Source organism: Lathamus discolor, chromosome 3, assembly GCF_037157495.1.
Source record: "Lathamus discolor isolate bLatDis1 chromosome 3, bLatDis1.hap1, whole genome shotgun sequence".
Classification (NCBI taxonomy): domain Eukaryota; kingdom Metazoa; phylum Chordata; class Aves; order Psittaciformes; family Psittacidae; genus Lathamus; species Lathamus discolor.
In genome coordinates, this window is record NC_088886.1 from 67,349,259 (window position 1) to 67,371,190 (window position 21,932).

A 21,932-nucleotide genomic window follows, 5' to 3' on the forward strand; every position below is an offset into this window, starting at 1 on the left:
TGGCCAAGAAGGCAAATGGCATCTTAGGGTGCATTAGAAAGGGAGTGGTTAGTAGGTCAAGAGAGGTTCTCCTCCCCCTCTACTCAGCCTTGGTGAGGCCACATCTGGAATATTGCGTCCAGTTCTGGGCCCCTCTGTTCAAGAAGGACAGGGAATTGCTTGAAGGAGTCCAGCGCAGAGCCACAAAGATGATTAAGGGAGTGGAACATCTCCCTTATGAGGAGAGGCTGAGGGAGCTGGGTCTCTTTAGCTTGGAGAAGAGGAGACTGAGGGGTGACCTCATCAATGTTTACAAATATGTAAAGGGTAGGTGTCAGGATGATGGAGCTAGGCTTTTTTCAGTGATATCCAGTGATAGGACAAGGGGCAATGGGTGTAAACTGGAGCATAGGAAGTTCCACGTTAACATCAGGAAGAACTTCTTTACTGTAAGAGTGACAGAGCACTGGAACAGGTTGCCCAGGGGGCTTGTGGAGTCTCCTACACTGGAGATATTCAAGGCCCGCCTGGACAAGTTCCTGTGTGATGTACTGTAGGTTACCCTGCTCTTGTGGGGGAGTTGGACTAGATGATCTTTTGAGGTCCCTTCCAACCCTTGGGATTCTGTGTGATTCTGTGGTGCAGCCCACGGTGAGGCAGGCTGTGCCCCACAGCCCATGGAAGTCCATGGGGGAGCAGGTATTCACCTACAGCCCACGGAGGACCCCACAACAGAGCAGGGGGATGCCCAAAGCAGCCTGTTCTTGAAGGACTGTACCCTATGGGAGGTTTCCACACTGGAGCAGATTATGAAGAGCTGCATCCTGTGGGAAGAACTCATGTTGGACAAGTCCAAGGAGGACTGTCTCCCATGGGAGGCATGTTGGAGCAGGGGAGGAGTGTGAGGAGTCCTCCCCTGAGGAAGAAGGAGCAGCAGAGCCAATGTGTGATGAGATGATCTGACCATAATCCCCATTCCCCATCCTCCTGGAGAGGAGGAGATGGAGACTTTGGGAGTAAAGTGAAGCCCGGGAAGAAAGGAGGGGTGGGAGAAAGGTGTGCTCGGATTTGGGTTTATTTCTCATTATCTTGCTGTGATTTGATTAGTAATAAACTCATTTCCCCAATTTAAGGGGGTCTGTTTTGCCCATGGTGGTAACTGGTGAGTGATCTCTGCTTGTTATCTGAGCCACGAGCCTTTCCTTATATTCTCTCTCCCCTGCCTTGTATCACTGGAAACAGTGGGAATTCATAGAATCCCAGCCTGGTTTGGGTGGGAAGGGACCTTAAGGTTCATCCAGTTCCAACCAGGGACACCTTCCACTCGAGCAGGGTGCTCCAAGCCCCTGTGTTCAACCTGGCCTTGAAGACTGCCAGGGATGGGGCAGCCACAGCTTCTCTGGGCACCCTGTGCCAGCGCCTAACAGGGAAGAGCTTCTGCCTACGAGCTCATCTCAGTCTCCCCTGTTCTGTCAGGTTAAAGCCATTCCCCTTGTCCTGTCCCTACAGGCCCACTACCTCTGCTCACCCCTTGCGGACGGTGGCTGCTGTTTCCATAGGAATCCATTGGCTCCCTATGGACGCTGACCCAGGTCCGCCGTCCCGGGGAGGCGGTGCAGGGCCGGGACCGCCCCGTTGCGGTCCGTGTTAAACCCCGCCCCAGGCGCGGCCGCCGGCTCCGTGCCGCGGGCTGCTGCCGGTGCCGGCGGGATGTACGCGGGGAGGAAGAGGAAGAAGCCGGTGCCTAAGCGGTGGGTGCAGCTCGGGTCGGTGCTCTGGTGGGGGGGGGGGCTGGGCGGGAGAGGGGGGGCGTTGTTTCCGGTTCCCTCTATGGGCGATGGGAATGAGGGGGAATGTGTCCTTTGTGCCGGACCAGGCAGGGGGACGTGAAAACTGGTCTGTGAGAGGCAAACTGGTTATGGTGGAGCTGTGTGAAGCTGCGCTGATGGGAGCGTTGAAGAAGAGAGGGAGACAGCGTGCTTGGGCTGCTGTGTTTTAATTAGGGTTAATTGGAGCTGATACTCTGTAGCCTCTGGCATGCGTGCTGGTGGAGAAGGAAAGATCCCAGTGGTGACTGTCCTGGATGCCCAGTGTTCCTTTGGGAAAGCTTGTTGGAGAGTTTGAGATGCAGGCTGGTTCCTGTTTTAGTGGCCGTGTAAATCAAATGCACACCGACTCCTCCTTACCTAAACATCCCTATTGCTTAATGGTTACTTTGCATGCTGCTCAGTAGCTGTTGCACAACACACTCGGATGTGTTGCTGGAGTTTCCTGGCTTTGTGATTCCTCGTGCCTCCCGTGTACCTGCTCTGAAGTCACATCAGCCTGGTTACCTCAGGTCATCGGGTGGAAAGGACATGAAGCCATCAATACAGGACGATTGAGATGAGCTCTTAGGCGGAAGTTCTTCCCTGTGAGGGTGCTGAGGCGCTGGCACAGGGTGCCCAGAGAAGCTGTGGCTGCCCCATCCCTGGCAGTGTTCAAGGCTAGGTTGGCCACAGGAGCTTGGAGTAACCTGCTCTAGTGGGAGGTGTCCCTTCCCATGGCAGGGGGTGGAGCTGGGTGAGCTTTAAGTTCCCTTCAACCCAAATCAGTCTATGATAGATATTTCTTGGAGGCGGATGAGCTGAACCCAAGGCTGGGATAAAAGAGTGAGCATCTCCATTACAAACCTATGGAAAGAAGATGAGCCAGAGCCTCTCTTGGGTGTTTATTAGGGAGTCTTGAAGTGTGTGAATGGGAGTGGTTGTTACTCTGCCTCAAGCTTTTGCCTGCTCACTTTGAAGCAGTGATTTAGCCCTGTGGTACGGGCAACTGAAGGATTGGGCTGGATTTGTGTGGTACAGCATGAGGGAGAAGGTGTCCTTTTGGAACAGAAGGGACCTTGATCCCTGATGCCGCAAGGCCAAGATGGGAATCAGAACTGATTCTTTTCCTTTGTGCCTGGGCACATCTTGCAGCAGGGTCCTACTGGGAGATCCGAGTAGGGCTGGGATGGTGGGATCTGCAGCCAGCTGGTTGAGGAGGGAAGGATCCGGGCTTGTGGGGGATGCTCTGGTCCCTTTGCTGTTTGCTCAGAGCTTGTTACTTGTTCAAAACCAATTAATAGTAATTAGGAGGCAATGTATCAGCTGGGGCACCCTCATCTCTGTTAATGGTTAATGTCATTCCATACTTTCCAAAGTGATCAGCTTCCCGCTGTGTTGCCAGTTCAAAGGGCAGCTGATGGAAAACAACCGTGCAACAGTGGCACAGCCTTTGCCCTGCTAGTAGTGGAGCTTTCCCTACTGCTCTGCTTCAGCCTGAATGCACAGGGCTTGTCCGAGCAGCTTCTCCATGACACAGCCATGCTGAGCTTTGTCCCGTATCCATGTCTTAAGGCTACGTTAGGGCACCAGCACACATAAAAGGACACCCTGGAGTGGTGGTCCTCAGGGATTGCTATTGAGACCAGCACTGATTGCTGCGCAATCAGCAAGTTTCCTGATGGCACTGAGCTATGTGTGCAGTACCATGCTGGAGGAAAGGGATGGGATCCAAAGGGACCTGGACAGGCTGGAGTGGTGGGACCATGAGAACCTCATAGAGTTCAACAAGGCCACTGGTCAATAAAGGCACTGATGTGTGTTTTGCCCAGCTCACAGGGACAAGTTCAGTGATGGGTTGTACCCAGCCCCTCTGGAAAGCAGGGTATATTCCTTCTGATGCTTATGTTATCAACCAGCATGGTTGAGCTTTCCTGGAGCAATGCTCCAATTCTCCATTCATGCTTTGAAAGCCCATTTGGTAGCTCTCAGCAGGGCAAGCACATCATTTAATGCGCATTTCCTCCCTTGTCACACACAGGAGCAGTCCTGCCAGGCAAGATTTGAGGGTGGGAGTAGAGGGGAGAGCTTAAATTGCTGCTAACCACTGGCAGACCCTGTTATCTGAAGCTACTTTAGGAAGCAAATATGCCTGCAGAGAAGGGGGGATGTGGTTACAGGAATTACATCAAGGCAATGAGTTGTATGTTAGGGGATGCACCTGAAGCAAATACAGAGAGAAAGGAGAGCCTGAAGGGTTTTGCTTCAAGCTACAGAAGCCAAGCTGGCATTAACAACCAAAGGAGACAAGGTGACACCCAAGACTCGTTACAAGGTTATTAACTAACCTCTTCCTCATGTGGATGGAGCTTCAATTGTAAATGTGTGAAGTAACTGCAGCTGATGGAGGTAGATCCCCATGGCTGCTTAAGAGCTGCTCTTGTGGACCTTGCCTCTGTGGTGAGGACCTGGTGTGAGCATGTGGAACATGGCCATGGGAGAGACCTGCTGTGTGGGAAGGGTGTATGGGATGAGGAAGGACAGAGCAGAGGGTGGGTGGAAAAGTCTTAACCAGAGTGCCAAGAGATGCTCTGATGGCTCGTAGGTCTCTGCCCTCAGTGTCCCTTTCCCTGCTAGGGCTCAGTGGTGGGAGCAAGGCTGGAGTATCTCGGTTGTATTGCGCGTGGAAGTGCCCACCTGAGCATCACCCCACACTACAACTAAGGAGCAGCACACCCCGAGCTCTACAAGGTGGCCTGCTGAGATGGCCATTACTCTTACAGCCATTGCCTTTTGCTGCCACATGGCTTCACCTTGGCTTCCTAATGTTTTACTGTAGCAGCCACTCTAAAGCCAACACGAGTCTGGAAAGAGCCTGGTTGGACAGGCCCACTTGGATTAACCTCTCCTTTGCCTCTTCCAGCCCCAAACCACCACCCCTCGAGGGTGTGAAGTCCAACCCTTCCAAGCGGCACCGGGACCGGCTCAACCAGGAGCTGAGCAAGCTGACTGGATTGCTGCCCTTCCCTGAGGATGTGCGCACCAGGCTAGACAAGCTCTCCATTCTACGCCTGGCTGTTGGGTACCTGAAGGTGAAGAGCTACTTGTTGGGTGAGTGTCCATGGGTTGTGAAGGGTGATAAAGCCCCTAGGGTCAATCCCCACTGAGCAGCTCTCATCCCACCCTGATCCATGCTTGTTTGGGGGTTGGGAAGTTGTGTCTTCTGCAGGTAGGAGTTGGGGGTCTGGCAGCTTCTCCATCTACTTCTCATTAGAAACCATTCCCCTCCTTTATGTCCAGAGTGCCTCCTGTGTCATGCTCCCATCAGCCTATGGTGAAAAAAGGGCCAATAGGTTGAGCAGCAACATCTACCTTATTTATCTAGATTATAGCTAAATGAATTAGGCTGAAACAGGCCAAGAGATTTAGAGAGCTGGGCTGGTTCAGCCTGGAGAAGAGAAGACTCCTTAAAGAGAGACCTTTGAGCAGCTCCAATGCCTAAAGGGGCTACAGGAAACCTGGAGAGGGGCTTTGGACAAGGGCCTGTGGGGACAGGACAAGGGGTGGTGGTGGTGGTGTGTGTCATGTTGGTAGCTCACTGCTCTACTTGCCACCCTGGTCCTGCTGGGCTTGGCTGTGGTGATGTCTATCCCACTTCTCTAATGAGGATTTCTAGGAGATGGAGGGTGATGCTTCATGCCCAGAGATCCCAGTTAATTTCTGTGGGATGGAGCATTGAGCTGATATGACTGGAGAACTGAGCTCCTTCGGTTTGCCTCCCTGCTAACTGTGGAGACTCTGGTACCACAGCAGGATTGTGGCTGGACACTGCTGCTGTTTTGCTCGTGTCATGAAACTGAATGTTTAGCATCACTTAAAGAATCACTCTGACATATTAATACAGTAATTTTAATAGAAACCTATCAATGTGTGATTCAACAGCATCCAATGGCAAGGTCCACTCTATTCCATACTGAAACAGATCGTGTCTGAATTGCTGATGATTCATACAGGATTGGGTTAAAGTGATTTATACAGAGTTGAGTTGAAATAATATGTGCAGAAATAGAATCACAGAATCACCTCACCACCCTCGCAGCAAAGAGCTTCCATCTAAGATCTCCCTAAAGAAGGTACAAAGGAATAAGGGAGACCCTCCTGTTGAGTCATGAGGTTCAAGTTAGGCCCTATTACTCGCTAGGAGTCTAAGTGCAGCTGAATCCAGTCTTATCTCAGCCCTGGTCAAGGTTTTACCTCTGGCACATCACTGGAGCTCCTTCCTGCTTGAAGGTTGTGCTGGTACCGGGTGACTGTGCCTAGGTCAGGAAAGCTCTGATCCAGGAGGTCCTTCCAGGGATCAGGATCCCAAAGGATGCATTGGGGCAGGAAGAGGCACCCTGATGCACTCTTTAACTGATAGGACCATCTCTGGTGCTGAAGGGGGAAGATGGAAGCATGGCACCAACTGCAGGCTGCAGTGCAGATGAAGCCTGCAACATAGCCAGGGGTTGCTTTTAAAACCTGCTTATCAGCAGTGGCTTAAATGCTGCTGCAGAGCAATGCTTGAGGGCTTGGGAATGCATGGACTGGTGTGTGTGTGTATCTGGCATGGCATGGAGGTATGGACAGGTTTCATCTCCAATGCCTTGGGCTTGATGGCATGGGTGATGGATGGGCCCTGATGAAGGCACAGCATGCAGAGGGCAGGAAGCCATCAACATACTTGAAGGCATTCTATTGCATCCTATTCCAAGACTAAATAAGCTTGGCTGCCTTAACTTTTGCCCCATACAAAGCCCGTTGGGACTCTACCAGGACCTTTTCCAGTTGGGGTTGCTGGTTGCCAAGAGGAGACCCTTATGCCAAGCTCTCCAGCTGGGATCCATGTGATTCCCACTGGGATGCGCTCAGCACGTGCTTCCCAGCATGAGAGCTGCTGTGGAAAAGCAATCGCCACTGAACGAGTTCGTGTGGAGTGGCAAGTTCAAGTTCACCCCTTGCCCCTTCTTGCCAGGCCAATTACTCTCATTTGGCCATGGTGCCTGTGATTCCCACCTCATTCCACTCTCTTTGCCTGTGTCTTTCCCTGGAAGCTCATCTTGTTTGACTTCACATCATCCCATTGATTCATCAAGGTCAGCCTCAAGCCCTGCCTGATGAAGACCTGTATCATCTGCAGCCTACTCATGGTGTAGCACATTAGAGGTTTCAAGGGGAGATGGTGGAAGCCCTTGTGCTGTGCTTTCTACTTTGTGCAGGCTTCCTTCCTGCAGCAGAAGAGCATGACATTGCCTCAGCATCCGTGTCCTCTGCTGCCTCAACCTCTGTCCATCAGCAGCTCAAGCCCATTGCCTTGTCTCCAGGCAACTTGAATTGCTGCCATGTTGATGAAGAGTTGCTCTTTCCAAGCATCTCTTGAGTCCAGGCTGGGATTCTGTGACAACAAAGCTGGGATGGGGAACCCTTGGTCCTCCCTGTTCCTGGTAATGCTGGCACCATCTTGACCAAGCTCCACTCTGCAGTGTCAGCGCATCCTGGAGATGCTCCCTGCATCACCTTCACCCAGCTGTGCTGGGGAGGCAGCAGGAGGGGAAGGAGGCTCCAAGCCATCACCCTGTGATGGGATCTCATGGTGCGATCATTCCTGGTGTGTGTGTATTTTTGTGCTGGTGAAATCCCCCAGAGACCAATAACTTCTCAAGTGAATGGGGAATGTTTGAGGTGCGATTCTTCCCTCCCATGAAGTTACCCATGGTGGGGGCTTTTTTCTGCCCTTAAAAACAGTTTTTCCCTTTTCAAGGCACAAAGCCTCTGTACGCCTCTGCAAGAACAAGGCCAGGCACCACGTGCTGAATTCATGATGAAAGTAAGGGTATCTCATGTACCCCGGTGGGAGAGGGATGTGTGAGCATCTCCTTGGCCTCTGGGCTGGATGTGAACATAGCTGCTCTGCACCACCAATGCTTAGATGCACCATTACAAGACACGCCCTGCACTTAGAACCTTGTAACCCCTGTGCAGTGATGCTTGATGGCAAAGCAGTTGTTAAGACACCATCTCTTTGGCTTTCCTACCCTTTCCCTGTGCTCCAGGCTTTCTCCCCAAGCCAGGCCATCATAGTGTGTCCCGTGGGAGATACAGTCTGCAGGGTTTCCTAGCTCAGAAATGGACCACTCTGTGTTTGAGAGGAGGGAATGGGGGTATCCATCCTGGAAGATGAAAATTCCCCTGCTAAGGTTGGTAGGAGAGTTGGAAGCAGTCATTCTACCGGGAAGTGTCATATAGCAAATAGGTGTTTCCTGTTGGATCCTATAAGCCCAGAGCAGCTCTCCTTGCAGAAATGCTCCTGGTGAGCACTGGGAGAGAGCTGGAGACCATGTGCCTTCAGGATGTGCATCCTTGCAAAATACTCTCTGCCCTTTTGGAGCTTAGAGTTGGAAGAGTTTGGTTTCCTTTTGTATTGCCCTGCCTTCCTATCTCATTGCAATGCTTTGGAGAGGAGTCAGCCCTTCCAAAGAATCCAGGGTTTAAAGGCAGAACTGCTGTTTCATGTCAAAACTATTCTGCTCCATCATGCGCAAATTGAAGCCATACCTATGGTCCAGATGGGCTTTGGATGTTTGTCCTTGGGGATTGCTTGGCAATGGTGCAAGGAGGCTTTTTGCTGGGTGAGTGCCTCGAACCTGCCTTTTGCTGTGCCTTTCTCTGGCTGATGGATAAGCTGAGCACAGAGATGACTTTCCTAGCACTGATCCTCCTTTTTCCCAGCCTTTCCCAAAGGTCTCTCATCACCTGGATGGGCTGATCCTCCTCTTGCTGATTTGGGAAGTGTTATGCAGAGGGAATGGGAGCTCATATGGGGCGCAATGCAGGTTCGTGATGAAGTGACCAACAGGACAAGGGGAATGGCCTTAACCTGACAGAGAGGAGATTGAGATGAAGTTGGACATGGCTTGGAGCAACCTGCTCCAGTGGAAGGTGCCCCTGCCCATGGCAGGGGTTGGAACCGGATGAGCTTTAAGGCCCTTCTAACCCAAACCACTCCATGATTCTATGAAGTATCCCAGTTCTATCAATGATGGAGATTGAGGTTAATTCTGCTTAATGGGCTCAGAGCATCCTCTCCGCTGCTCCTCTGTGCCACCTTATGCAAGACATTCAGGGAAGTGTCTTTAACCATGTGCCTGGCTGCTGGCAGCCTATGGGCTTGCTGGCACTCAGGATCCACATGTCAATAGATCTGAGCAATGTTTTGCCCTCGGGCTAGTTTTAATACAAACATGCCTAGTGATGGTTTGAGGGGTGCAATGCCTCATTCCAAAAGTTTCAGGTGAAACCTGGTTAGGTTTGGGTTTACTTTGGCTTTGAATGCTGAGCTATCGGGGTTGGGAAATAGACCAACAAACCTTGAAAGCTGTTCAGTGGGGAGTTGAGAGCTTCTACCATGTTAAAAATCAACTGCCTGGTCAGACTTGGGATGGTTTGTGCTTGTTCATTTCCCACCACTTTTCCCAGTTCAGAAGACCTTTTCCTTCTGGATCCAGCCAAGGCCATGCAGCACCATCAGAAAGCCAGGGCCAATGTTGAGCTCTGCCCAACAGTGGGTTGCTGCAGAAGCTTGCAGCAGTGGGGTGATTCCTATGTGAGAGCTGCTTTGAGCCTTATCCTGTGTGGTTTTGGTTGAGGTGGTGCAAAGACATCCCTTAAATTTTGCTGGAAGCTGAGTTTGGATTGAGTTTGCTCAATGAGAATTCCCCAGCTGAGGAAGTACTGCACTGGGAATATCCCTGGGGAGCTGCTGTCCTCATTCCTGTTGCTATTCCCTGTTCCCTGAGCAACCAGTTCTCAGTGTCCCGTGATGCTTGAGGTTCTCTAGCCATGGGTGTTGCATTGAAGGCATCCAGTGAAGACATGCGAGGCAGCATGGGGAGGTCATGGCAATGGGAGCCAAGAGCTGCTCAGTGTCTCATTGGGAATGTCATGGCCACCAACCCTCTGATATGCTTCCAAGCAGCCGAAGGTTGGAGGAAGAAGTGTGGGTGCTTTGGTGTCATCTCAGATGTTTTGGGAAGGTTTTCCACTGTCTTTTGTCATCCATGAAGGGCAGGAAAGAAGATGTTGTGGCACTGGGGTGGCTTGAAGCCAGCTTCAGCTCTTCCAGGCTCTAAGCTGGAGGCTTCTTGCTGTGTTGGGTGGTGTTTCCTCGCTCCTATGCTTTGCATCTCTGCTCAGACCTTGGCAGAAATGAGGTTTCCTAGCAATGGAAAGATAATCTCTTGGAGGAAGCATTGGGCAAGTTGGGCATGTCTCTCTATGTCTCTATAAAGGGGCTCTCCTCCAGTCCCCACTACTTCCATCCTCCTGCAGGCTGCATCCATGTGCAGTGGTGCAGCCATGCATGAGTAACCCTGAGGCTGGAGGAGGAAGAGAAAGAGGGAGAGGCTCCCACTTTACCCCTTCCATGCTCATTACTTGCCCTCTTACCCACAGCCACAGCCATGGATGTTGGTGACTACGTACTGGAGCAGCCCAGAGCCCCAGAAGGGAGCAGATGGATGGACCCACAGGTCAACAGGGAGCTGTTTCCTGAGGGGGAGCTGCTGCTCCAGGTACGGTGCTGTAGCTTGGGTTGTGTGGGCTCTTCTCTTGGATCCTGCCACCCAGCCATGGTCCCATGCAATGGAGCATGTGATCTCATCAGCAAGAGGAGACCCTACTTTACCTTCACTGCTATTCTATAGGCACTGAGCACCTTGGGGCAGGGAGCAGTGACACTGCCTGGCTGAGATGGTGCCCTGGACCCACTCTTCTCACCTCACACAGTCTGATGCCCCTTTTCAGTGCATTTGTTCCATAAACTACATCTGTAACAGAGCAGGGCTTGGGGTGGTGGATTGTGCCCTATCCTGCATCAGTGTAGGGACTGATCCCTGGTTAGTGTTTGAGGTGACGGGTTTCTTGTGTTCCAGTCAATGCCAAGAGGAGAATAGTGATAGCAGCAGGGTAAAACATCCACCAGGAGCATTTTGCTCTACCTGAGACATTGCATGAACTCTTTAGGATGAGCTCCTGGGATGGAAGAAGCCCTGGTTTAGTTTGGGGATGGAAAGCTGGATCTTGGAAGACACTGGTGGGCAGAATCAGAGAGTGATGGGAGCTCTGCTTGAGAGGCCGGTGTGTGTGTGTGTGTGTGTGTAATGAAACAGCTGTCAGTGAACTTCAGAGGAGCTGGTGAATCAGCTGAATGCTGCTTGTTTGGGCTGCCAATGGAAGCTGGAAGGAAATGAAGCAGGAAAAGTCACACGGAAAGGCTGGTTGCAGAGCAAACATCTGGGCATGTCAGCTCCAAATGTGCCACTCCTTGAGGCTGCAGGACAAGTCCATGCAAGGCCTTGAGTTATTCCATGGCTGTTTCTGACACTGCATGTGTCTGTGCTTTATGGGCCTTCAGTCCTCTTCTCCCTTCTTCCACCAGCAGACGGGTGTTTGGCTCTTCTTAAAGTCTGCCTTTGTTGCCTTCCAACCCAACAGGGTTGGAACTTGATGATCTTAAAGTCCTTTTCAGTCCTAACTCTTCTATGGTTCTATGATAGCCAGGAAGGAGATTGCAGTTGCCCCAGTCCCATGATGGAGCAGCTCTCTGGAGGCTTGATCTGAGCCATACGATGGCAATTTGTTGAGCATTGAAACCTTTGAGTGACTGGAGGCATCTGGAGAGCTTGTGAGGTGCTAATGGGGCACAAATCCCCCAGCTGAGTGGCCTGATGGTTTGGGTTGGTTCTGCTTTGAAGAGTGTATTAGTCACATACTGACATCTGCAGAGCAGCCTCTGAGTCAGGGACCTGTGGGGATTGCAGCACACAAAGGGAAGGTACCAGTCCTGCTGCAAGCTGGATCTGTGCAGGATCAGGCACCCATTCAGGTAATCCCAGTTGCTAAATAAAGCCAGCTCCCACGAGCCTCAGAGTCACTGTAAATGGGCAAGTGCATGAGCTGTGGCAGCAAATTGCTCCTGCCTCCTCTTTGCAAGGAGGGACAGAGCCAAAGGAGCAGCATGGGAGTCAAGAGCCTTCTCTCCAGCCTGGTCTCCATCCCTGGCAGTGTTCAAGGCCAGGTTGGACAGGGCTTGGAGCGACCTGCTCTAGTGGAAGGTGTCCCTGCCTGTGGCAGGGGGTTGGAACTGGATGAGCTTTAAGGTCCTTTCCAACCCAAACCATTCTATGATACAGCATGTCCCCATGGTTCCCCCCCGAGGCAGCTCAGTGCAGCTGAGTTGGACAGTAAGGGCAAAGTCCATGTTTGCCACAGAAGAGCATAGGATCTCTATGCAGCGATAGATTCTTCCTATAGGACCTTCTATAGCAGTGATGGGTCTAGAAGTGGTCAGTCTGCCTTGGATCATTGCTCATGCTAACACTAAAGAATGCCCCTCCCCCCCCCCCCCCCAAATCCACCAGCTTACCAGGATTAGAGTCTTGCATGATTGCACGGTGCTTCCATCATGTTGCTGATGAAGAAGGTCCCTTCCTGTCCCCAAATGCTGAAGAAACACTTGGAGAAGTTAATCTTCCAGCAGTTGGATTGTAGCTGGGGAGAGTAACTCTAGGCTCAACTTCTGCTTTCAGGCACTCAATGGGTTTGTCATCGCTGTGACGGGAGATGGTTGTATCTTCTACATCTCCCCTACTGTGCAGGACTACCTGGGCTTTCATCAGGTGGGTACTATGGCTGTAACTGGAGGGATGTAGTCCAGCTCTGGGAAACACGTGCTGCTAAAAGCGATGCCAGGGCTTTATTCTTCCTTCCTAGCTCCCTTGGGTCATTCTGGATGTATGTTTTCATATGATTCATGTCCTCTGGGGGCTGTGAAAGCCAGCAAGACTGCTTGTGATTTAGTAGGAACAAATGCAAGTTGAGCAATGGCAGGCTTTAGCTTCTTATCTCTCTGTGGAAAGGCAGTGTGAGGATTGTCTTGGGTCACGCTGCTGGGCACTTGTGCTCTGAAGGCATCTTGGCATCAGGGTCAGTACTTTTATATACTTACAGCTTATATGGGATGCAGCTCTCAGCTCACATCCACCCTGTTACCTCCAGTGCTGGCCAAAGGACTGAGTCCACGGCAGGGCTGTGGGGCTGCCAAAACTGGTGCTGGTATACCTGCAGGGACTGATGTGGTGACCCCAGCACTGCCCTGGGCAGCCTGTTCCCATACCTGAGCACCCTCTGGGGAAGGGATTGTTCCTTGTCTCCATCTAAATCTCCCCTGGTGCAGCTTGAGGCCATCCTCTTGTCCCATCTCTTGTTCCTTGGGCTGATGCCCCAAAGTCAGGGTAGTTGTCAGGCAGAGGGAGTGGTCTTCTTAATGTACCTGCATGTCTGATTAAGCAGGATGCTCTGCTCTGACACGTTCCTAAGGGACCATGCTGACCATCACAGTGTGCAGGACTAGGATGGGCAAGGCATGGCCTTAGAAGAAGTGGGCTGTGTTGGGAGGCAGATGTGAGGACTTACTGGTGTTTTTGCTGTGTGGCTTTTACAGCCCAGTATCAGCATGTGGATCTTCCTTGGTGGCCCAGGAAGGTGGTTTGCACTGGGATACAGATTCCCGCAGGTTGGGAGTTAAGCTCCATACAAACCCACTTTTTAAACCACCAAATCCCTCTGCCTAAATCTGGAGGGTGAGAAAAATAGATTGGTTTGGTCAAAATGGTTTGATCAGCTTTGGAATTACTTTATGCATTGATCCTGTGAGAGAAACAAAGCAGAGAGCCAGGGATAGCAATGCAAGGAGGGAGCTTGTATGCTGCAGGAGACTGCAGTTTGTACCCCACCAACACATTCCCCTCTGACAACCCACAGCCTTTGTGGCCCTGCATCTGATTTGGTCCTGAGATGATGCTAGAGGCTAAGACATGCCAGGTAAATGCCACTGCTGTAATGTGAACCCTGCAGATGGGGAGCAAAGCTTCCCAAAGAGCAGGCTGGAAGTCCATTCCCCATGGACAGTGTTTAAGGATCAGGAGTCAGAGCCAGTGTGGGACATCCTTGGAAGGGCTAGGGGACACCAGGCGAACCTGTGGGGAATTGGCTGGAAAGCTCTGTTTAGCTATGGCCAGAGGATCCTGGGGATACAGGCACTGTGATGCTCCTGAGCAGCTGCGCTTCCTTGGACATTGCCATTTCCATTATAGAAACTTCTGAGCTGTTCCCACAGTGCCAAAGGCTTTTCCCCCTCTCTGCTCCCTTTTCCTCCTTGCTGAGCCACCCTCCTTAATAGCCAGCAGGTTCCTGGTCCTTGCTCTCAAGGCACATGAGACTTTGTGTTCGCCTCTTTATGCTCGATCCCTGTGCTTTTAGTATCCATGAAAAAAAGGCTCCTGCTGTGTCCCTCTCCAAACACCTCTTCCAGGCCTTTCTTCAACAAGCACTCTCCTCGTGTCATTCCAGTCAGATCTCATCCACCAGAGTGTGTACGAACTGATCCATGTGGATGACAGAGCTACCTTCCACCACCAACTGCACAGGACTCCAGTGTCCAGCAGCAGCCAGCATGGTGAGTGCCAGGGTGATCCCTCTGCATGGCCACTCCATGCTGGAAAACCCTCCTGCTGGCGCTTAGAGCCGCCAAGCACGGGGAGCATCCCATAACCTTCCCTCTGGGAGTTGCAGCCGTCCCATGGTTATCACCAACAGGTTTGTGCTGTGCTATAGGGATGGGGATGCTTTCCCAGACTTTTTGCTTTCCAGGGTTTGAAATCCTATTTAGTTCAATGGGAGCAGGTTGTTTAGTTGCTCCTGTGTGAAGGGCAAGAGGATTTTGCCTTCCCATGGCAAGGTTGGGAAGATACTGCCCATCTGGTGGAGACTGTGGGCTCATTCATTGGAGAAGAGAAGCTGCGTGGAGACCTCAGAGCAGTTTCCAGTGTCTGAAGGGGGCTGCAAGGGTGCTGGAGAGGAACTCTACATCAGGGATTGTAGTGACAGGACAGGGGGTGATGGGTTCAGACTGAAACAGGGGAAGTTCAGGTTGGAGGTAAGGAAGCATTTCTTCCCTGTGAGGGTGCTGAGGCGCTGGCACAGGGTGCCCAGAGAAGCTGTGGCTGCCCCATCCCTGGCAGTGTTCAAGGCCAGGTTGGACACAGGGGTTTGGAGAACCCTGCTCTAGTGGAAGGTGTCCTTGCCTGTGGCAGGGGTTGGAACTGGGTGAGCTTTAAGGTCCATTCCAACACAAACCATGCTGTGGTTCATCTGAGCATCAAAGTCTCCACTAGGAACAGTTCTAGAAGGCTTTGAGGTATGTGCAGCTTGGAAGGCTTCATTTTCCCTTTGGTTTCCCAGCCTTTCCCATAGAGCTGCTGGCTGGATGCAGCACCACATCCAGCCCTGAGGAGCCCTCCTTAATGGAGAGAAGCTTCACCTGCCGCTTCCGCTGCTTGCTGAATAACTCCTCGGGATTTCTGGTAATGCTGGGATATCCTTCCATGGTTCTGTGGTGTTCCCAAGGGACCACTGATGTTCCATGGGGAGGCAGCGCAGCCAGTCCCCATCACCCTGTTCACTTCACACCCATGTTTTCTAACCCCATCCAAGGCCTTGCGTTTCCATGGGCGCTTGAAATGCCTCCTTGGGCAGCAGAAGTCACCATCAGACAGGTCCCCATTTGTCTTCTTTGCCATTGCAACTGTCCTTCAGCCATTCTCCATCCTGGAGCTCCGGACCAAGACACTGATATTCCAGACAAAGCACAAGCTGGACTTCACTCCCGTGGCCTGTGATTCCCAGTAAGGCATCTCACCTTCCCTATGGCAAAATGGATGCAAAACCTGAGCCCATGGGAGCGGGGTGCTTCTGACCCAACTCCCATGGCAAGATGTCAGATGCTTCTGTCTATCTACTGCAGTCCCCCAGTACCATGAGGAGCAGATTAACTGGGTGCCAGCACTTCTTGGCTGCTGGTTTTAGCCCAGCCAACCCAGCATGGTGTGGTTCTGTGGGAGAAGGGATGCAGCTCAGCCCAGGATGGGGAGCTGTGGTACCCAGAGTGAGAAGCTGTTGGGTAGGGGATCACATCTGGCTGGTGGGATGCAGTTGGGGAATACATCCCTGGTATCCCTGTTGGTCCCCATATTTCCAGGGGAACGGTTGTCCTGGGGTACACGGAAATGGAGCTGTGCAGTATTGGGTCCGGGTACCAGTTTGTGCATGCCGCTGACATGATGTACTGTGCCGAGAGCCACATAAGAAGTGAGTGCTGGGGGCGGACACTTTGGGATGAGGGGGCTTGGAGGGGTTCTTATGGCTCCCCAGCACTCTTGCTCCTTGGTGGGGCTGCACAGACAGCACTGGATGTGCCATGCTGGCTGCATCCCACATTGCCCCTGTAGCAAGGGCATGAGGTGATGCTCAAGCTCTAGTGCCTTATCCCTGTGCAATAACCATGTCCCCGCTCCCTCTATTGTCTCCCTGCCCTAGTGATGAAGACAGGGGAGAGTGGGCTGATAGTCTGCCGGCTCCTGACCAAGAAGGGTGCTTGGGTGTGGGTGCAGGGCAGTGCCCGGCTGGTGTACAAGGGGGGCAAACCCGACTGCATCATTGTCCAGCAACGAGCCCTCTCGTGAGTATCTCTGGGTCTCCATCTGCCCTCAATGCTCTCAGCGTTAGATTAGACCTTAGGCAGAAGTTGGGGTTGGAACTGGATGAGCTTTAAGGTCCCTTCCAACCCAAACCATTCCATGATTCTACACTCATTCCTGCCTGGGATAAGCTATAGACACACAGCCCTTCCCTAATCCCTTCCCAGAGCCCCAGTCCTCCACCAGCAGCATTGTAGCCAGCCCATCTGCTTTAGAAAAGCCAGGGCAGGGCTGTGAGCCCCTGTCTCACTGTTGAGAGGGTGGTTTTGTCGGGTCCCTTTTAGAGGAGGTGCTCATGCTGTTTTCCATCTTTTTTTCTCTTTGTTCTGAAGGGATGAAGAAGGAGAGGAGAATCTGTGGAAGAGAAACCTGCAGCTGCCTTTTACCTTTGTGACGGGGGAAGGGATCTTAAACAGGAATGACCTTCCTGAGCCTCTGGACTCCTTCCAGTCAGAGGAGGAGCCACAGAGACAAGCACACTGCCACCCAAAGCAGTGTTTGGTAGACCGCAACCCTCTTCTTGGGCCCATGATGAAGCAGGATGCATCCATATACAGCTCCCATGCTGATAATGTGCTTCAGCTCATTGCTGAGCTCGATGGACTGAGCCAGGATGAAGTAGTCAGTGATGCCAAGGACAGTGACTCCCTCCTGGTCATTATTGAGACCCTCTTTGAGAAGAGTGAGGTGGATGGAAACATCTCCCAGGCCCTGCAGAGCCTCAACATGGACACTGCAGAGCTGCAATGGTGGGAGGATGCTCTGCTCAGCTTGGGTACAGAGGACAAGTCACCAGTTCAGAAGGTTGGCACTGGAGTGACATCCTACATGGAGCAGATGTTCCTTGGGCAGGATGCTGGGAAGAGCATGGCATTCCCACCCTGCAATGAGGAGGATGGTGCTGCAGCTCATCTCCAGCACTGCTGGGCAGCTCATTCAGTGTTTCAAGCCCCAGCACAGCCCCGAGCACCTGGTGCGCAAGGCCAAGATGCTGTGGTACCTCTGGTCTCCATCAGCTCTGCTCAACCAGAGCAGCAGGTTCTGTCTAACCCAGCTGAGCTGATGGGGGGCACTCTTCTGGATGCCTCACTTGAGCTGGCAAAGCCAGGACAAGGGCTTCAAGCAAGAGTTCCCACCTCTGCTCCTATGGATAACACTGTTCCTAATGATGACATCCAGCCTGGGGGCAAGTTGGTGGGCTCAAGCTGCCCACCACCATTGCACTCAAACACACCAGTGACCCAGTGGCACAATGTCTCTGTCCAGGCAAACCCAGGCAATGCTTTGGGGCAGAGCACTTCTGGAGGCTGCCAACAGGAGGCTTGGATAGCTCTGAAACATCTGGAAGCAGCAGGAACACAGCTGGAGTCCCAACCTGTGCTGGCTGGCAGCCCCGAGAACTTCCCAGGGGCTGGGTTGTGGTTGCTGCCCTCCCAACCTGCTCCTTGCTCTGCACAGGGCTTGCATGAGTCCTTGTTCTCCCATGGGGACCTCCATGAGGAGGAGGCTGTTCTCCCTGCACAAGCATCACCAGAAGATGGGGGCTTCCCCAAAGAGCCCTATATATCCCACCTAGAGCCCAGCTTGTCCTGGGAAGGGGAGCAGGCAGTGTTCCAAGAGGATAAGTGGTCCATGCAGTGGCTGCTGCAGGCTCGGGCAGCTCCTTGTTGCAGTGGGGCAGATCCAGTGCAACACAGCAGCCTCCTGCTGGGTTCCAGTGTTGGTCCCACACTGCCAGACCACGTTGTGCTGCCCGAGTGCCAGTATGGAAATAGTCTTTTTAGACACGAAAGCAACTTCCTTAGGGATACCCCTAAGATATCCCTTCCCCAGCATCCCGTTGGTTTGCCTTGCCCCAGTGAAAGCCACCCCAGAGCATCACCAGGCTTGGCTTTGAGGTTCTCAGCATCTTTCCCTACAAAGGTGGGTGCAGGAGCACTCGAGCAGGGCCCTGGCTTCCCATCAGCATCCTCCTTCACGGATGGGCAACCTCCGTGTGCCTGTGAGGTCCAGCTTAAGGTGAGGTGTGAGGGCTGCAGGACCTGAGGGGTGCCCCAGCTGTCATGGATAGAGTGAGAAGTGGTACCCAGGGGATGCAGGCACAGCATCCTTTGTGGGCAGCCTGGGTTTGAAGCCTCACTGTGAAATAGGAGCCACATTTTGAAGAGCCACTAGCAATTGGGAGCATTCAGGTGATGCACCACCTCTGAGTGGTGCCCTGTGCTTCCTGGTATCAGGAATTGTGCCTTCCAGTGCCTGAAATTGCAGAGCTTTCAGGCAGCATAGGATGAAGTGTTTTGTTTGTTCATTTAGTTGGTTTTAACAGGTCTTTCAGGGAGATGCAGCCATGCCATGCCAACAAGGAGGATGGCAGACCTTTAGGATTCAAGGAAGGACACACTGTTTGCTGGCCTATGTGCTCATGGCAACCTCTTGCAGATGGACCTGCTGCTTTACATGCAATGTAGCACCGGATAGCTGTTTCTCAGTGCAACATGGGCTCCTCATCACCTCTGTGATGAGGACCACCCTTGCCATGTTGGGTCCCCTGCAGCATCTCAGCCTGCCTGAGTGTGCTTGCTCCCCATCTCCTGCACTCTTCATTTCCTCTCCCTGTTCCTCTGGAAAAGGGGATGTTACAAAACACTTTGAGAAGCTCAGCAGCATCTGCAGGGTCTCTATGGGAGATGGGGTTGGTGAGAGCAGAGGCAGCTGGGTTTGGGCTATTCAACAGGGACTTTGGGAGGGGTGGGTACCAACCTGTTGAGACCTTTCTGGGCAGGAGGGTGACGAAGTTCCAGCTAAGCTCCTCCTTGGGTCAGAGTGGTTGGGAGCATCATTCCTTCTGCTTCTCACACCAATGGTAAGCATGTATGGTTTGCCAATGAGTAAAGTGTCCTGGTGTGGAGTGGTTCATCTCTCTGCATCCCTTCCTTCATGCCCTGCTTTGCCTCACTCTGCTGGGGCTGCTTCATGGGCAAGGCAAGACTTGGGGAGGGTCGATCCCTGGATTCATGCTGGAAGCAAACTGATGATGGTGACAGGCCCGATGCCTCTGAAGTGACCTGGAGGACCACTTAAGGCAGGGAAGGGACCTGAGTGCCCATTATGTGAAGCCTTACAAACCAGCAGACACAAAAAGCCAGCAGACACAAAAAGCCACCAGATGGACTCCATTGACCAGCCTTTGTGTGTTGGAAGGGACCCGAAAGCTCATCCAGTTCCAACCCCCTGCCTCCAGCCTTCTTCTCTGCTGCTCCTGTCTGGAGCTCAGCCCTGCTCCATCCTCCTGCTGTGGCTGCTTACAGAGCCTGGTACTCACATGCAGCATGGCAGGCAGTGAGCACACCAGGCTGGGATTTGATGACTCAGTGAAAAGAGAACAAACATCTTTATTCTGTCTCAAATCCTGAGTTAGGTGCCCAAGCCAGGCAAGGAGGAGTTGAGCGTCATGGACGGGAGGCCTGGTACGGTGCAGAGCTGCCAGGGTGTCCATAATAGAAGCAGACCAGCCTTTGTGATGTTCTTTGCTGGCTGCCGGTGGTAGATGCAGCCCTGCGTGACCTTTTCTCCCTGGAGGTGGATCCACCTTGATGGCTTCTCGATGTTCTGGAGAATGGCTGCCATAGTCCCTTCTTCTTGTTACCTTGCTTCTTCCTTTTCTTCCTGATGTTGCTTGAATCTATTTCCATGGGCTCTTCATCAGTTTTAGGTGGATCTACCTCCATGGGCTGCTCCAGCTCTTCAGGCTGGTCTACTTCCATTGGCTCTGCACTGTCAGAGCCACAACTGGCGCTGCTTCCAGTCTCGCACCTCCTCCTCTTCATGCCTGGCTTGGGCACCAAAAGCACTGCCCCTTGAGACATCACAGGCAGCTCCCTGCCTCGCTGGTGCCAATGTTGCTGGGCTGGGACCTCAGCAACTGCTGGGTGTCTGTGGGGTCCCTGTATTTATAGCGCCCAGGGTAAAATGTGCTCTGTGACATCCCCAGCCCGCTGTCATGGTGATAGCCCAGACAGTCCTACCATGGCGACGGGATGTGTGTGGCCTGACAGGCTCTGATGCTGTGGTTTTCCAGCAGGTGCCAGGGAAAAGGGTCCCTGCTTTTCTGCCTGAGCACCCTGCAGAGACTGCCCAGGACAGGGGCGATTCCAGAGTATTTATCCCTCAAGCAGCCTTAGGCATTTCCTGCCCTGCATCCATTGCCTGGGAGCTCAAGGCCGGCTGCTGCCTGCCAGTCCCATTCCTCAGCTGCAGAGATCAGCAGAGGGCAGGGCAATCGCACCCAAGGGTGACCCAGGATCATTCCTTGGAGCATCCCAGCACAGCAGCATGGATGAAGAGGAGAGGCCAGGGTGCTCTTGGAGGTGCCAGAGATCCTGCCCTCAGCCTAATCCCTGCATCCTTTGGGTGACAGGGAACAATAAGAGGCAAGCAGAGCAGCCCCTGCCGATCTTCCTCACAGTGCTTGCAGGAGAGCCAGTGCCCCCCATGCTCCAGCCCTGCCTTGCTCTGCAGGAGCTCACTCCCTGCCATGCTGCGTGTGGGTACCAGGCTCTGTGAGCAGCCACAGCGGGAGGATGGAGCATGGCTGAGCTCCAGAGAGGAGCAGCAGGAGCAAGGCTGTAGTGTGGACCTGAGGGCTCTGTCCAGGCAATGGGAGCAGACACAAAGACCTCCAACATCAGCCCAAGGGCCTTCCGGCCCTTGGAACACAAGCTCCCTGCCGCACATGTGTGAGGTCCGCACAACACCTGAGATGGCGAAACTGCCTGTTCCACAAGTCCAAGGCCATCCCCAGCCCACTGTCATGGTGATGGACCAGAGAGTCCCTTCCAAACCACATCTGTGATTCTGTGCTCCTAAAGAGCAGGAAGTTCCTGATGCCTGGATAAGCACTTTCAGCTGCAGCTGGGTTTGCACATGCAGGGAGTGGTTTGGTATTGGTGGCTGGAGGGCATTGCTCCCAGTGCCAGCAGGGCTGGAGATGGGCTGTGGGCTTTGCTGGCAATAGCTCTGCAGGACCCCAGTGAGCTGGGTTGGAGCAGGTGGAAAGCAGGCCCAAGGGGGCACATCTGCAAATGTCTTTCCATGCCGGGAGGGCTGGGATTTAATGGGAAATCCTAGTGTCTGAGCTGAGCATGTGAACCCAACAGCTGGCCTATGGGATTAAAGGCAGGAATAAATCACAGCAGGCAAGGATACCAGTAAGTGCCCAAGGAGCCCCACGCAGCCTGCACATCAGGATCTTCCTCTGGCCCGCTGTCATGTACCAAAGGAGAGGGATGCCTGGAGACCTGCAAACCCTGTCCTGTATCTTCTACCTGCTGCACCTCGAGTTCTTTCTGGGAGAGATGTGGCAGAACCAGCCCTCTCCCTAAGGGCATTCAGCGCAGGCATGGGAGGGGAGTGAAGAGAGCCTCTCCTTCCCCAGCCCAGGGGGGCACAGGAGCCCAAGTGTAAGTGTACAGCAAGCCTTCGAGGGCCAAGGTTGCACCTTCCTTCACTGCCTGGG

At 52.9% G+C, this 21,932-nt stretch overlaps 1 protein-coding gene across 4 annotated transcripts; it reads left to right on the top strand.

The window, feature by feature from the left end:
- The first annotated feature begins 1,680 nt into the window (after positions 1–1,680).
- On the top strand, positions 1,681–19,331 carry LOC136009648 (uncharacterized). 4 transcript variants are annotated; one of them, XM_065669706.1, is made up of 10 exons: positions 1,681–1,730; positions 4,708–4,895; positions 10,275–10,393; positions 12,410–12,499; positions 14,232–14,337; positions 15,123–15,244; positions 15,375–15,565; positions 15,919–16,028; positions 16,257–16,398; positions 16,750–19,331. In XM_065669706.1, exons 1-10 carry the CDS (start codon positions 1,690–1,692, stop codon positions 18,461–18,463), a joined length of 2,823 nt encoding a protein of 940 aa, XP_065525778.1. In that variant the 5' UTR covers positions 1,681–1,689; the 3' UTR covers positions 18,464–19,331. The 4 variants fall into 4 exon arrangements, with proteins under 4 accessions (XP_065525778.1, XP_065525780.1, XP_065525779.1 ...); XM_065669708.1 differs by having other exon boundaries at positions 15,477–15,565; XM_065669707.1 differs by lacking the exon at positions 12,410–12,499.
- The last annotated feature ends 2,601 nt before the right edge of the window (positions 19,332–21,932 follow it).